This window comes from Podarcis filfolensis (assembly GCF_964270895.1).
Source record: "Podarcis filfolensis genome assembly, chromosome: 14".
NCBI classification, from domain to species: Eukaryota; Metazoa; Chordata; class Lepidosauria; order Squamata; family Lacertidae; genus Podarcis; species Podarcis filfolensis.
The window spans coordinates 44756132-44772492 of NC_139616.1; the positions used below are offsets into that span (position 1 = coordinate 44756132).

The following is a 16361-nucleotide window of genomic DNA, read 5'->3' on the forward strand; positions in this document are numbered from 1 at the left end:
AGCACCGCAACCCCAGAGTTGGCCACAACTGGACCTAATGGTCAGGGGTCCCTTTACCCTTTTTAAGGAAAAGTGGGACATTCTGGGATCAAATCAGAAACTGGGATGACTTCTCTAAATCAGGGATGTCCCTGGAAAATAGGGAGACTTGGAGGGTCTGGTTTGGTGAGAATGTGGCCTAAGTCATACTTAGAACAGACCCAGTGAAACCAGTTGACTAAAAATACCGTATTTTTCGCTCTATAACACGCACCAGACCATAACACGCACGTAGTTTTTAGAGGAGGAAAACAAGAAAAAAATATTCTAAACGAAATAGTGGATATATGATTTTTGTGGTTCATGCTGTGGCCACAGACATGTGATCTGACAGTGAGTTTGGAGTAGCCCAATGCAAAAATCCTGAGGATCCATGTGGATCCATGCTTTGTAACCACAGAGGAGGGAAGGAAGGGGAACCATGGATCCTCTGCTCACGACTGCAGCAGATCCCCCCCCGCCACCCGCAGGCATTCGCTCCATAACACGCACAGACATTTCCCCTTACTTTCTAGGAGGAAAAAAGTGAGTGTTATGGTGCAAAAAATACGGTAGTTTAACTGAATCCCTTCGATTTTTTTGACTCTGACTAGGACTTGATCAGCTGCAACTTGCTACAACAGCAGCAGCATTATGTTGAAGACCCCAGGAACCCTTTCCTTGCAATGGATGCCTTATTATAACGTCTGTTCTTTGTGACTTGCAGATCCGCACGGACCATCTTTCACAATCGGGAAAGCTGTGTGGCTGTTGTGGGGCCTGGTGTTTAACAACTCTGTGCCGGTTCAGAATCCAAAAGGGACCACCAGCAAGATCATGGTGTCTGTCTGGGCTTTCTTTGCTGTCATATTCCTGGCAAGCTACACAGCCAACTTGGCTGCATTCATGATCCAGGAGGAATTTGTTGACCAGGTGACCGGCCTCAGCGATAAGAAGGTGAGTTTCATCTCTTGTTTCTCTCCCCATTGCTCAGGCTTGTTGCGTTAGCGGTGAGAGATGGGGTGGATAGGAGAGGGAAGAAATTTGGTTCAGTTCTCATTTAAAGGCATACCTACCTAACCCGCGCGTTATGAAACAAGATGCAAACCGAATTGCAGCCATCCTATGAAATCTGCATTTCCCTGGATTTTGCAAAGCTGTTCTGCAGCCAAGTCATGCAGTTTAGAAAGTGTACATTTAGGTAAAGTATGTGTAAAAATGCATATATTAGTGAAAACAGGATACAAAAAATGCATTATTTCAGGGGAATTGCTTTGCAAAAATGTGTATGTTAAGCAAAATTTCAGGCAAAAATGTATGAATTAGGAGAAAACCACCCTAAAATCCTGGTGAATTTTTATGAACCATTTTTTTTTCTTTAAATGCACACTGGTGTGGAAATAGTGCTTTGCTCTTTTGCAATCTGAATTTTAATACATAGGTTTTAATTCTTTTATACTATAATTACTTTTTAATGATTATATTTTACAAGTTTTTAGCCTTCTATATTTAATCTGTGTTGGTTTTAATTTGTGTAAGACACCTTGAGTCCCAGTCTGCGGAAGATGCAGGCTGTGAACGCGGAGAACTGAATTTAGGACTGGGAAACTGAGAAACTAATCTGACAGATTTAACATGAAGTACATGATTTGAGATCTGATTCTTACACTGAATCTGCCCCAACCGCACTGGCTCTCATTTTATTTTCTGGAGTCATTTCAAAGTACTGGTTTTGACCTATCAAGCCTTACTTGGCTCAGGACCTCAGAGACTGCCTCTCCTCACACGAGCCAATCCAGACTCTTCTGTCTTCATTAGAGGCTCTCTCCATGGAAGGTGTGAAGGATGGAGGCTCAAGAACACACCTTTTCAGGCCCACTGTTTGTGTAAAGCTCTTCCCAACGCCAATACTGTCAGTTTTTGGGTGTTCTAGACCTTTGGTAGCTAAGTCTATCTCTAATGTGACACATCACTTTTAGTGGGGTAGGACAGGACTGTGTGGTTAGTTAAACGTTTTAGGAATCTTGTGCATTGCTCTTTGTATTTTGCCTTTCAATTGATTCTATCCATTTGCATTTTTCTGCTTAAGTTGCTTTGAGACTTTGTATGAAAGTGATTGACGCATGTATTAAAATCATCGTCCTCGCCAGAATTTTAGTCAATATGCTGTCTGGGAACAAGAATTGAGGACACCCCCCCCCCTCTCTGCCTGAGGGAAACTTGTTCCCAGTTGTCAACATGCCAAGCTAGATGGAGCGGTGCTTTGACTTGGTGGGATGCATTTTCCCATTTCCTTCTGCAAATAAGTTTCTGAGCACAAACAACCCCAAAAGCGTTAGGTGGACCAATGGTCTGATTCTGTAGAAGGCAGCTTCCACTGATGAGGCCACAGCTCAGTGAGAGAACATGTTCTTTACACATAGAAGGTTGCAAGTCAATTCCTTGGCATCTCTAGTTGGGCTGGGAAATAGCATTTTTCACCAGAGATCCTAGAAGAGACATAGGCAAACTTAGCCCTCCAGATGTTTTGGGACTACAATTCCCACCATCCCTGACCACTGGTCCTGTTAGCTAGGGATGATGGGGGTTGTAGTTCCAAAACATCTGGAGGGTTGAGTTTGCCTATGTCTGTCCTAGAGAACTGCTGCTCAGTGGTAGAACATTCATGCAAAAGGCACCAGGTTCAACCACTGAGCCTCTTCGGCTTGCTGATCAGAAGATTGGTGGTTTGAATCCCCATGATGGGGTGAGCTCCTATTGCTCTGTCCCAGCTCCTGCCAACCTAGCAGTTCGAAAGCACACCACTGCAAGTAGATAAACAGGTACCGCTCTGGTGGGAAGGTAAACGGCGTTTCCGTGCACTGCTAATCAGTACAGATCAAGAGTAGTCAATGTGGTGCTTTTCAGATGTTGCTGAACTGGAACTCCCATCATCCCCAGCCAGTGTGGCCAGTGTTCAGGGAAAGTGGGACTTGCAGTCCCGCAATGTACGGAGAGCACTATGTCCCAGCTTCAGTAACCAATGGCATCTCCAGACAGGACTGGGAAAGACCCCTGCTTCTGAGACTCTGGAGAGCTGTTGGCATTCAGTGTAGACCAATGTTCTTCCAGGTTGGGTTCCCAGATGTGGATGGACTCCAACTCCTATAATCCTTAGACCTTTCAGCTAAGCTGGCTGTGGATGATGGGAATTGGAGTCCATCCACATCTTGGGACTCAATGACACTGGTTTAGACAATACTGAGCTAAATGGACCAATGACCTCACTTGACCTAAGGCAAACTTACTGTGCACTTATGGGAGTGGCTCATACTTGGGCCAAATGGACCAATAGCCTTTGTTAACTTCATTAATTCATCAAGTCCATGGTGAGACAAAAACCCATTCTTCCATGTGTTCAAAGACGGCTTTCTTAGTTTGTCTTTCTCCTTCCTCCTCCTTTCCAGTTTCAACAACCATACGCCTATTCACCTCCTTTTCGGTTCGGGACTGTCCCAAATGGGAGCACAGAGAGAAATATCAGGAACAACTATAAGGAGATGCATGCCTACATGGTGAAATACAACCAGAAAGGAGTGGAGGATGCCTTGGTCAGTTTGAAAACTGGGTAAGTGGGGTTTTATTTTTATTTTGAATCATGGGTGCTCCACTTTTCTGATGTCCAAAGTGGTCAACCCAAAAGTGTGAAAAATGGACAGGTATTTTGACGAAAACAAGGTCTGGGTCGCTTGAATGCTCCTAAAATGGTTTTTCACTGTTTCCCTGCTTCTTGGTCGGTTGATCTCCCATAAAGAAAGCAGGGAGTGGGGGAGTGAAAGGGGACAGGGTTTGTCAGCAAAGCCATGGCCATGGCTGTGAGGGGTGCTGCGGGGTCATGGGTGCTAAACAGCGGCCATTACACTCGCTTGGCTCTGGTTTGCTTTGTTTGGCTGCTGAGTCTGTGTTGCTGCCCCAGCCTCTGAGGAGGAGGCACATGGGTTGGTGGTGGTAGTGGTAGACACAACACAGATGTAGAAGATGTCCCTATTTTCATCTGAGGAATGATGGAGGGTATGTGATACTCAGGATCAGGCTAGAAAGAGGTTCTTGTGAACCCTCGGTGATAATAATAATAATAATAATAATTTTTTATTTGTACCCCGCCCATCTGGCTGTACCTGGAGATGCCAGATGTTGACAACAACAACAACATATTATTTATTATTTATACCCCGCCCATCTGGCTGGGTTTCCTCAGCCACTCTGGGCGGCTTCCAACAAAAATTAAAAATACATTAAATGTCACACATTTAAAACTTCCCTGAACAGGGCTGCCTTCAGATGTCTTCTAAATGTCAGGTAGTTGTTTATCTCTTTGACATCTGATGGGAGGGCGTTCCACAGGGCGGGTGCCACTACCGAGAAGGCCCTCTGCCTGGTTCCCTGTAGCTTTGCTCCTCGCAATGAGGGAACTGCCAGAAGGCCCTCAGCACTGGACCTCAGCATCCGGGCAGAACAATGGGGGTGGAGACGCTCCTTCAGTGTGACGTTCCAGGGCAACCAGGACCACCTTTTGGAAAATCCACTTGGTTCCAGCTGTGGCAGCTGCTTTTACCTCCCGTCCTCTTGACAGCGCAAGCCATTCATTGCTGTTGACGGATCTCCTCGGCTGTGACTTCCTTTTCTTAAGTGATTTCTCAACATGGGCATCCCAAGGTGTCTGCACCGGTTTCCTTGACAGACACCTTCTGCAGCAGATGGTGCAAATCGCCTGTCATGTACGGTCTTTTCATGATCAATACACAACAACTGCTACATACTCCTAAGGGGATGAGCTTTGGTCTCAGGGAACTTAAGGAAGGATTGTGAGGTGAGAGAAAAGCTCTCCATCAGGGGCTTCAGCGTTCGGGCACAGCTGCCTGGCATTTATCAGAACTTCTGCTGTTTTTAGTTTTGTTTGCTAAAAGCCAGTTCTACAGTTCTTAATATTGGGCAAATGCCTTCACTGTAGAGTTTTCAACACTTGCCACATGCTTATTTTTTTAGGCAAGCCTGTTCAGATATATAACTTTATTGGGTTGACCCCAACTAAGTCCTAGGTAGAGTAGATCCATTACAGTTAACGGAGCCAAGTTAGTCAGGTCTCTTAATTTTTGTTGGGTCTACTTAGAGTAGGACTGACAGTGGATCTCACCCACTATGCATATTCAAAGAATCATAGAATGGCAGAGTTGGAAGGGAATTCAAGGGTTCGACCCCCCGCAATGCAGGATTTGTTTTTTAAATGGGTGGTTTTTAATCTATATTTTGATAATTTCAGTATGTCTGTTTGTTGTTTTTTAAGTCTGTTTTCATTTTTTTGTGCTATTTTATGTAAAATGCTCATTTTTTTAAAAAAAATGGCATGTCTAGAACTTGCTAAATAAAAATAAATACAGTGGTACCTCAGGTTACATACGCTTCAGGTTACAGACTCCGCTAACCCATAAATAGTGCTTCAGGTTAAGAACTTTGCTTCAGGATGAGAACAGAAATCGTGCTCCAGCAGCGCAGCAGCAGCAGGAGGCCCCATTAGCTAAAGTGGTGCTTCAGGTTAAGAACAGTTTCAGGTTAAGAACAGACCTCTGGAATGAATTAAGTACTTAACCTGAGGTACCACTGTAAATAGAAATAGAATTTGTAAGTACCACAGCACTATAACAAACAAACAAACAAACAAACAAACAAACATGGGAGCATAAGCAGAGTCCCACCAGGAAAGGTTGGGAAATTCACCTGGTCTGCACCATTGCGGACCATTGCACAGATCTGATGCTAGTCCATTTTGGAATCCACTCTTCTGCTCTCTGCCTTCAGGAAGGATAGAGACAAAATGTGCAGTACTATAGCTAACAGGGAGGAACACAATAAGACAAACGAGCCTGGCTGCTGGATCAAACCAAAGGCCCATCTAGTCTAGCCAGAAATCATCTTTTTTCAGTTAACTTTTAAAAAATTATTCTTAAAGGAGATTAATGTTGACGTTTCTTCTTTTCTTGCGTCGACTATTACCATATCAAAGAATTGCCTCACGATGACTGGTCCGTGATAAAAACAATGCCAGACCTTCAGAAGGCGTATGTGGTCTTTGTCGACTTTCTATTCATTGCTCACAATAGTTTGGGATTCAGCCTAATCCCTGGTGCTGAATAATGTATCGGGGCATTGAGCCAATGAGCAGGAAGAAATATTACGAGTTTGGCAAGATGATCCATGACCCATCGATGTTGTGGGCTTCTGTGGGTCAATGCCAGTTTTGGTCCCGGCATTTTGAATTACTAGGCTAGGCTTGAGGATGACAAAACACCCCAATACTAAGAAGAGCCCTGCAGCTTTAGGCCCATCTGATCCTGCAGAATGTTCTCATAGTGGCTATCAAGATGCCCATGAGAAGGCCACAAGCAGAATCTGAGAACCACAGCACACTTTCGACCTGTGATTCCCAGCTACCAGTATATAAAAGCCATACTACTTCCTGCAATGCAGGTAGTTGTTGTTGTTTAGTCTTTTAGTCGTGTCCGACTCTTCGTGACCCCATGGACCAGAGCACACCAGGCACTCCTGTCTTCCACCGCCTCCCGCAGTTTTGTCAAACTCATGCTGGTAGCTTCGAGAACACTGTCCAACGATCTCGTCCTCTGTCGTCCCCTTCTCCTTGTGCCCTCCATCTTTCCCAACATCAGGGTCTTTTCCAGGGAGTCTTCTCCAAAGTATTGGAGTCTCAGCTTCAGGATCTGTCCTTCCAGTGAGCACTCAGGGCTGATTTCCTTCAGAATGGATGGGTTTGATCTTCTTGCAGTCCACGGGACTCTCAAGAGTCTCCTCCAGCACCATAATTCAAAAGCATCAATTCTTCGATGATCAGCCTTCTTTATGGTCCAGCTCTCACTTCCATACATCACTACTGGGAAAACCATAGCTTTAACTATGCGGACCTTTGTTGGCAAGGTGATGTCTCTGCTTTTTAAGATGCTGTCTAGGTTTGTCATAGCTTTTCTCCCTAGAAGCAGGCGTCTTTCAATTTTGTGACTGCTGTCACCATCTGCAGTGATCATGGAGCCCAAGAAAGTAAAATCTCTCACTGGCTCTATTTCTTCCCCTTCTATTTGCCAGCAGGTGATTGGCCCAGTGGCTATGATCTTCGTTTTTTTGATGTTGAGCTTCAGACCATATTTTGTGCTTTCTTCTTTCACCATCATTAAAAGGTTCTTTAATTCCTCCTCACTTTCTGCCATCAAGGTTGTGTCATCTGCATATCTGAGGTTGTTGATATTTCTTCCGCCAATCTCAATTCCGTCTTGGGATTCATCCAGTCTAGCCTTTCGCATGATGAATTCTGCATATGTTAAATAAGCAGGGAGACAATATACAGCCTTGTCGTACTCCTTTCCCAATTTTGAACCAATCAGTTGTTCCATATCCAGTTCTAACTGTAGCTTCTTGTCCCACATAGAGATTTCTCAGGAGACGGATGAGGTGATCAGGCACTAGGACGTAGCAATCCTGGCTAGTAGTCATTGATAGCCCAATCCTCCATCAAGTTGTCTAATCCACTTTGTTTTTTATATATATAATTTTTATTTATTTTCCATTTAATTATATACATTCACATCATCATTATTTACTTTATGCCCTGGCTCTTTAGAGCCCATCAACTTCCTTCCCTCCAGCCTCATGACTTTCAAAATTAACCTTTATATCATTGCATTATGTAGGTTTTCCAATTCTAATTGCACTCATTATAAAATGACTCAAAATTTAAACAAAGGTAGAAAGGTAGGAAATTTCTCATTACAAGTCTTCAGACAACCCTGCTGGTGATGTTAATTGCTTACAATGATCTTTCAGATATCGTATAAATTTACTCCCGTCCTTTTGGAATACTTGATCTTCCTGGTTTCGGATTTTTCCTGTCAGTTTCACCAGTTCTGCAAAGCCCGTCATCTTCATCTGCCACTCTTCTTTCATTGGTACTTCTTGTTGTTTCCATTTTGGGGCTAAAAGAATCCTTGCTGCAGTTGTTGCATACATAAACAGTCTTTTACCTTCCCTTGATATCTCTTTACAGTGGTACCTCGGGTTACAGACACTTATGCGATTTCGGTTATGCGATTTCGGGTTGCACACTGGTCCAAACCCGAACGTACTGGAACGGGTTACTTCCAGGTTTCAGCGCTCGCGCATGCACAGAAGCACCAAATCGCGACCCATGTGTGCGCAGAAGCGGCGCTGCAGGTTGCAAACGTGCCTCCTGCATGGATCACGTTTGCAGCCTGAGGTTCCACTGTACTCACTATCCCCAATTAAAAAGGCTTCTGGTTTTTTAACAAAAGTATTTTTAAGCATTTTCTTTAACTCATTATATACCATTTCCCAGAAAGCCTTTACAGTGGTACCTCAGGTTAAGTACTTAATTTGTTCCGGAGGTCCATACTTAACCTGAAACTGTTCTTAACCTGAAGCACCACTTTAGCTAATGGGGCCTCCTGCTGCTGCTGCGCCGCTGGAGCACAATTTCTATTCTCATCCTGAAGCAAAGTTCTTAACCTGAAGCACTATTTATGGGTTAGCGGAGTCTGTAACCTGAACCGTATGTAACCTGAAGTGTATGTAACCCGAGGTACCACTGTACCTCTTTGCCAGTCCACCACATGTGGTAGAAGATACCTTCCCTTTCTTTACATTTCCAACACTCATTGGTTCTTGTCTTGCACATTTTAGCCAGTTTAGCTGGTGTTAAATACCATCTATACATCATTTTCATAACATTTTCTTTAAGTGCACTGCATGCAGTAAAATTCATACCTTCCTTCCACAACCTTTCCCAGGATTCTAACTGAATATTATATCCAGTACTGAAAGCCATCCAAGTTGGTGGCCATCACTACATCTCCAGCAGCAAATTCCATAGTTCACCTACGAGCTCTGCAAAAAAAAAAAAAAAGCTTCCTTTTTATCTGTCCTGAATCTTCCAATATTCAGCATCGTTAGGTGGTCCTGGGTGTTGCCCTTCCAAAATGGCCACATTCCCTGAAGAAGAAGAAAAAGCGTATGTGTTTCAGCTGATGCTCTCAGATGCCCTGCAAGATGAGTTAAATATGGACACAGTGTTTAATAGATTAGATTATTATAGCAAATTTCTTCAGGGGTTGCAGGGAGCAGGCATCTCAGAGCCTGCGGACACAGATCCAATCTATACTCAATCAGATTTGCTGCCTGTGGAAAGAATAATGCAATGAAGGCTATTGCAAGGTGTCACTTTGAACTTCGCCCTGACTGATGTTTCTTATCAATGACATAATGAGCCCCTGCAAAGGGAGGGAGGGAGGAAGATGCCTCTCCTCCCTGAAGACTGAACCAATTTCTCCTTCATCCCCAGTAACCTCTGATATGGAGGGAGTACCGGGTACCAATGAGGGAGTGCCAGAAGGTCACATTTGGTTCCTGTTTCTGAGGTTCCTGTGATAAAGGAATGGGATAGGGGCTGGAAGGAATCCTCTCTTCCTTAAATCAGAGCCAGTGTGGTGTAGTGGTTAAGAGCGGTAGTCTCGTAATCTGGGGAACCGGGTTTGCGTCTCCGCTCCTCCACATGCAGCTGCTGGGTGACCTTGGGCCAGTCACACTTCTTTGAAGTCTCTCAGCCCCACTCACCTCACAGAGTGTTTGTTGTGGGGGAGGAAGGGAAAGGAGAATGTTAGCCGCTTTGAAACTCCTTAAAGGGAGTGAAAGGCGGGATATCAAATCCAAACTCCTCCTCTTCTTCTTCTTCTTCTTCTTCTTCTTCTTCTTCTTCTTCTTCATCATCAAATAATTCTAGAGTTGGAAGTGACCTCAAGGAATCCCAACCCCTTGCAATGCAGCCTTCACAACTAAAGTATCCTGACAGGTGGCCATCCAATCTCTATTTTTGAACCTTCCAAGGTAGTCCGTCCCACTGTCAAACAGCTCTTATTGTTCCTAATGTTTAAGTGGAATCTCCTTTCTTGTAATTTGCATCCATTGCTTCAGGACCAACCTCTGGAGAATGAGAAAACAAGCTTCTCCATCTTCCATGTGACAGCCCTTAAGACATACAGGCTCAGGTGGCCTCAGTGGCCCGGAGTGCCTTCCATCAGCTTTGGCGGGTGGCCCAGCTACACTTTTATCTGGACAGGGATAGCCTAATTACTGTTGTCACAATGTGGGTGGCGCTGTGGGTTAAACCACAGAGCCTAGGGCTTGCCGATCAGAAGGTTGGTGGTTCGAATCCCCACGACAGGGTGAGCTCCCATTGCTTGGTCCCTGCTCTTGCCAACCTAGCAGTTCGAAAGCACGAAGTGCAAGTAGATAAATAGGTACTGCTTTGGTGGGAAGGTAAACGGCATTTCCATGCGCTGCTCTGGTTTGCCATAAGCAGCTTAGTCATGCTGGCCACATGACCCGGAAGCTGTATGCTGGCTTCCTCGGCCAGTAAAGCAAGATGAGCGCTGCAACGCCAGAGTCGTCCGCGACTGGACCTAATGGTCAGGGGTCCCTTTACCTTTTATGCTCTGGTAACCTCAAGGTTAGATTACTGCAATGTGTTCTACCTCTGAAGATGGTTTGGAAACTTCAGCTAGTGCAGAATTCAGCAGCCAAGTTGGCTACCAGTTAGTTTCTGGGCCCAATTCAAAGTGCTGGTTTTGACCTTTAAAGCCTTAAACGAGAGGTCCGAAGGGTGGCAACATGAGAATGGGTCTTCTCTGCAGTGGCTCCCCATCTGTGGATTTCTCTCCCCAGGGAAGTTCGCCAGGTGCCAGGCAAAAACATTCCTTTTTAACCAGACCTTTGGTTGATTTGTTTGACATCCTATGCCCTTTTAAAATGTGTGAGGGTTTTTTTTGGGGGGGGGGTGGGTATTGAGTTGTTCTATTTTGAGTATATATTTTGTAGTTTTATATTTTGATTTTGTTCTGTGAACCGCCCTGAGACCTCCAGACATGGGGCATTATATAAATTCAATAAATAATAAATAATAAATAATATTTGAAGATTGCTATTAAATCTCCTCTTAGTCTCCTCTTCTCCAGGCTAAATATATCCAACTCCCTCAGCCATTCCTCCTAAAGCTTGGTTTCCAGACCCTTTATCATTTTGGTTGCCCTCCTCTGCACACGTTTCAGCATGTCAATTTCTTTCTTAAATTGTGGTGCCCAGAACTGGACACAGAATTCCAGGTGGGGTCTGACCAAGGCAGAATAGAGTGCTCTTCTTACTTCCCTTGATCTAGACATTATACTTCTGTTGATGAAGCCTAGAATAGCATTTGATTTTGATTTTTGCTGCTGCTGCAACACATACTGTCAGAGTAAGCCACCAGTAAATCACACTGTGTAAGTTGCAGTTAACTCTTTACTAGTAAGAACATGATCTGCACACTTAGTGGAGTGTCAGGCCTAATGACCACAGTAGGTCTTGTCCCATGGATCACCTGCCGAGACTAAAAGTCCCTGCCTCCCCACAGCCAGCCCTCTTCTCCAGGGCTTTTCCCAGCATTCGGAGACTGGGCATGTATGAAGCTAATCTCTCCTCCACCCTCTTCATACCTCTTCTGGTTCTAGAAGACTCTTCACCAGCCAGACTCATCTCTGCCTCTTGACCTCCCTCCTTTTCTGCTTCAGCTTCTGCCTCTGATTCTGGGCTTCACTCTGCCACAGACTCTCCCTGCTCACTAAGACCGGTTACCTCTTCAGCTTCCGACACCTCTTTCTCCCATTCATCTTCTTCTTCTCCCTCTGACCACTCCCTCTGACCCACCGCCACTCCCTGGGCTCTGATCTTTCTTTCCATGGTGGTTCCCCAGCTGGTTCCTTCCGCCATTCCTCTGCATCCAACCAGTCCAGGACACATACCTGGTTCTTTGCTGGCCACTTTTTAATTCAGCAAAGGTGCCATTTAAACTGAAGACAGCTTCTCCCGGCACAGCGAGACATAGAATAGGGAGCTGTGCATAGAGAAATGAGGGGATGTGTTTTGTCAAATGAATTGCAATGGGAAAGTGTCGCTTTTCTTGGTTTCTTAATGAAAAGGGAGGGGGAGGAAGGCGAATCCCACTAAGAGATAACAAATCGCTCTTCCAAACATCCGCAGTTCAGGCTCCTGCTATGTCAGTTCAGCTCCCAACTGCTTCCTTTTCTGGCAAATGAGAAAGGAAACCGTCTTCACCAGGCAGAAAGGAGGCATGAGGAAGCGGCTGAAAGCCTTTGCAGAATCTGTGGGATCTGGCAATTGCACTGGGGAGCTTTTGATGGTGCTTGTAGCCTTCTCTCTCTCTCTCTCCCCACTCTCTGTTGTTGCCTCGCATGTCGCTGTGCGAGAATGTGAAGTTTTGACAGATGAGGCTGGTAAGGGGAGATTAGAAACAGTGTGGGAATGCTTTGTCTTCCCTGAAGTTTGGATTCCCCCTCCTGCACTGTTCCCCCCTTCTTAAGCATGTGAGGAGAAGGTGCTCTCGTACTGATGATGATTTCGGTCAGAGGCTGTTAATTTGTGGAGGAAGAGGAAGAAAGAATGGTGAACTATGAGGGGTGTCAGACTAGGATCTGGAAGAGACTAGGATTCAAATCACCAACAAAGAAACTCACTAGGTGACCTGGGGAGCCAGTCACTGCCTCTTGGCCTAACCTACCTCAAAGGCTTGTTGTGGATTTTAATTGAGAAGGATGGAAACCACGTAAGTCGCCTTGAGCTCCATGCCTATGCCAGTTGGGACCTTGGGTTTACTCTGTGGGCACCAGGGCATGATGGGAAGTTTATACAAGGTTTGACCGGAAAGTTCGGTGAATGGTCACAGAAATCGCACAGCGAAAAATATTTGAACATACAGTCAGCATTGGAAACCCATGAAATGCTCACAATTGTGTACAGAGATGAAGTTGTACCTCAAAAGACAGTGTTTAAGCGTTCTTTGAAGGGTGGCAAACAATCAAAGATGACCCTTGGCCCGGCAGACTGGTGGCGAGCAGAACGGTGGCAAATGTTGACAGAGTTCGTGAGTTATTGATGCAGGATTGGTGTCCATCCATCCAAATGATGGTGGAAGAATTGCATATTCTGCATGAAATTGTTACTGAGGTTACTGAGTTGTCCCACCCTCCATATTCTCCCGATCTGGCCCCACAGGATTTCTAACTTTTTCCAAAACATTTGGACTGAAAGGGCACAGATTTTCCAACATTTCACACATCCAAGCTGCTGTGACGAGGGAACTGAAAGCAGTATGAAAAAAGGACTTCTCCAGAAGTTTCCAACAGTTCTACAAATGTTGTCAAAGGTGCATTATATCAGAGGGCGCTTACTTTGAAGGCCTGTAAGGTTGTATGTTCAAATATTTCTTGCTGTCCGATTTCTGTGACCATTCACTGAGCCTTCTGGTCACACCTTGTAAAAAAAATACTGGTGGTGTGGAAGGAAATGAGTTTTTTCCCCTCCCTTCCATAATTTTAGAATTTGACATCCAATGAAACTGATTTGTGGGATGTTCAGGTCAGCCAAAGAAAGAAAGACTTCACACACAGAGATAATTAATGGAATTTGCTATCTTGAGATGCTGCCTGTTTGGGTGACCTTACAAAAGGGGAGGACAGATTCATTGGATAGGTCCATGGCTAAATAGAGCATCTATGTTCAGGAGCAATATATCGGTTGCTCTGAATATCAGTTGATGGGGAGCAACAACAGGATATAGACATTGTTCTACCTGTGGGCTTCCCAGAAGCATCTGACTGGCTTCCTGTTGTGAACCAGGTGCTGGAGGAGAATTTTTTTAGGTCTACATTGTAAAGTTCATAGGACACATCCCAGATGTGTATACTGGTCAGAATTCAGCTTTTTCTAGGATTGCACACATGCCCGAATTTTGCAATGCAGTTTTGGTTTAAGAAGGCATGAGAAAGAAAGAAAAGAAAAGAAAAGAAAAGAAAAGAAAAGAAAGAAAGAAAGAAAGAAAGAAAGAAAGAAAGAAAGAAAGAAAGAAAGGCTTCATGTGGGAAATGTGTATGGAGATACATATTTTTGGAGAAAATGTAGTGGAAAGTATACAAAAATATTACATATTTTGGGGGAGAATACATATACAGTGGTACCTTGGGTTACATATGCTTCAGGTTACATACACTTCAGGTTACACTAACCCAGAAATAATACCTTGGGTTAAGAACTTTGCTTCAGGATGAGAACAGAAATCATGCTCTGGCGGCGCGGCAGCAGCAGGAGGCCCCATTAGCTAAAGTGGTGCTTCAGGTTAAGAATAGTTTCAGGTTAAGTACGGACCTCCGGAACGAATTAAGTACTTAACCTGAGGTACCACTGTAAAATGCTTATAAAGTATGCATAGATTAAATGCAAAATTTTCAATTTTTTTTAAAAATCCACAAAAAGGATTATGGAATGGATGTACGATTGAGTCTGTGCAGAACTGATGTGAAAAGGAAGTTGCCTGACTCCTCCATTGCTGGACTGATCTAGATGGGTGGTTCTTATGGAGAAGAGGTACTGGTTGCTCCATTTTTTACTGCACCAACAGAGAAGTGCTAACAGCTGCTATTTAGATTAGGGCTGGTGGGAAGAGCAAAATTTGGCAACCATTTGTCACATAGAGTAACTACGAAAGTTATTTCTATACCATCTACTTAGTTATATCAGACAGAATGAGTTCAGATCAATAGATCAGGCATAAAAAAACCACATGGTGCAGAAAGATAGATTGCAAAAAAAGATTTTTCTGGGGACAATATTTCTAAATCTGAGACTGGCAGAGTGCTCTCGGTAAACCATATTCTAGGGTAGCGATTCTTGATTTATGTTGCAGGACCGGGAGCTGAACGAATCCATTTCCTGTGATTTGTATATGTGTGCGTAAGAAAGCAGCCTTGCAAATTGGCATACAAAAGCTACTAGCCTGTCCAAACGTTTACTTCCCAGTCGGCCTACATAAGCCAGTGTCAGCCATTAGGAATAGTTTCACAACCTGAAGTATAGTGTTAGACGCCACTCTGAGCAGCAAGAGGCTTCAAGGGGTCCCAACCTCTTTATGCAGGGTTCAGTTTCCTTGGAATGAAGTTCAGCAGAGACTGTGGTGTTTTTAGGATATATGGTTTTATTTACATATCTATTCAACCTGAGCATAGGATGGAGGGGCTCATGGCAGGAGCACCTCAACAGATCTTGATTCCCCATTTGGTTTCTAGGGAAGCTCCAAAGTCCAGTTTGGGTTTAGCACAGAGCAAGACATGTCTTTGTCTCCAGTTTCCAGCATCAGCCAAACACACCCACGTAACTCTGGCTATTGTTCTTCTATCTACCAGCCAGGTGAGGTGGAAGGGAGAAAGACCCGTCCATTTGTTTCTATGGAAACAGAGCTCGGTTTTTTAAGATGCAGGGTACTTAACTGAGTGGCTAAGGTAAAAAGACTAGTTTGACCTGTTCACCTAATTGCTTCTTATACATCCTGGCTTCAAAGCTACAGGATCATAGATTTGGAATGGACCCAGAGCATAATCAAAACCAGACATGTTCAACCAGTCAACCGCGATTGATGGGTAGATCCCCAGGGTGTTTCTGGTCGATCACGGCTGATCATGGGCAATCGCAGGCAAGGAATCTCATTGCCCCCTCCCCTGGTGAAAGGTTACTCTGCTGCCGCAGCAGCAACAGGAGCTGTGCTTGGCAGCAAGCTCAAGTAATTAAGCATTATGCTTGCGAGTGGCAGTGCTGTTCAGTCAGTTGACCGATTCCCCCCCAAAAGTAGCTTAAGAACTCTGACCCACCCCCCAAAAGCTCAACAACTCTGGGCAACCCAATGTCAATGGGTAGATCACTTCCAGTTTTTTTATACTGGGAGTAGATCGCAGTCTCTAGGGAGTTGGACATGCCTGATCTAGACTGAACCCATAACAATACATACAAACACTTTACACTTTGCAAACAGGGACCCTCTTGATGCAAAAGAAACTCTTTGCCACGGAGCAGCAATCCCTCCTCAAAGACCTTTCTCAGTTAGGGATGTTGGAGAATCCTGATGAAAACGGGATCATGAACAGAAGCTGCATTGTTTGCCGATTTGCCCCACATCTGGAACAGAAGTCAGCCCAAAGATCGTGATCAGTATCTGCTGCTGCTGTTGCTTTTGTTCCTCAGACAATGCTTCGTGGGTTCCCCCTTCACCACCCCCTTTGCATTGGGTTTTCCTTGTGGTGGAATGAATGGGGTGGAATAACATAATGCCAAGCTGATTTTTGTAATTTACCCGGTCCTTCCTGGAGACGACGGGGGATAGAAATTGGGACCCTCTGCATGCAAAGCAGATG

General features: G+C 44.6%; 2 protein-coding genes across 3 annotated transcripts in view; both read left to right on the top strand.

Annotated features, from left to right (window-relative positions):
• LOC310749103 (myosin-11) overlaps window positions 1-16361 on the top strand; it is a 1537435-nt gene that overhangs the window by 855985 nt on the left and 665089 nt on the right. The window lies entirely within an intron of this gene.
• GRIN2A (glutamate ionotropic receptor NMDA type subunit 2A) overlaps window positions 1-16361 on the top strand; it is a 220980-nt gene that overhangs the window by 171771 nt on the left and 32848 nt on the right. For both annotated transcript variants that reach the window (XM_083585572.1, XM_083585571.1), the window contains exons 10-11: window positions 746-975; window positions 3465-3625. In XM_083585572.1, coding sequence (XP_083441698.1) covers window positions 746-975; window positions 3465-3625 — 391 coding nt within the window. The remainder of the gene's footprint in view (window positions 1-745; window positions 976-3464; window positions 3626-16361) is intronic.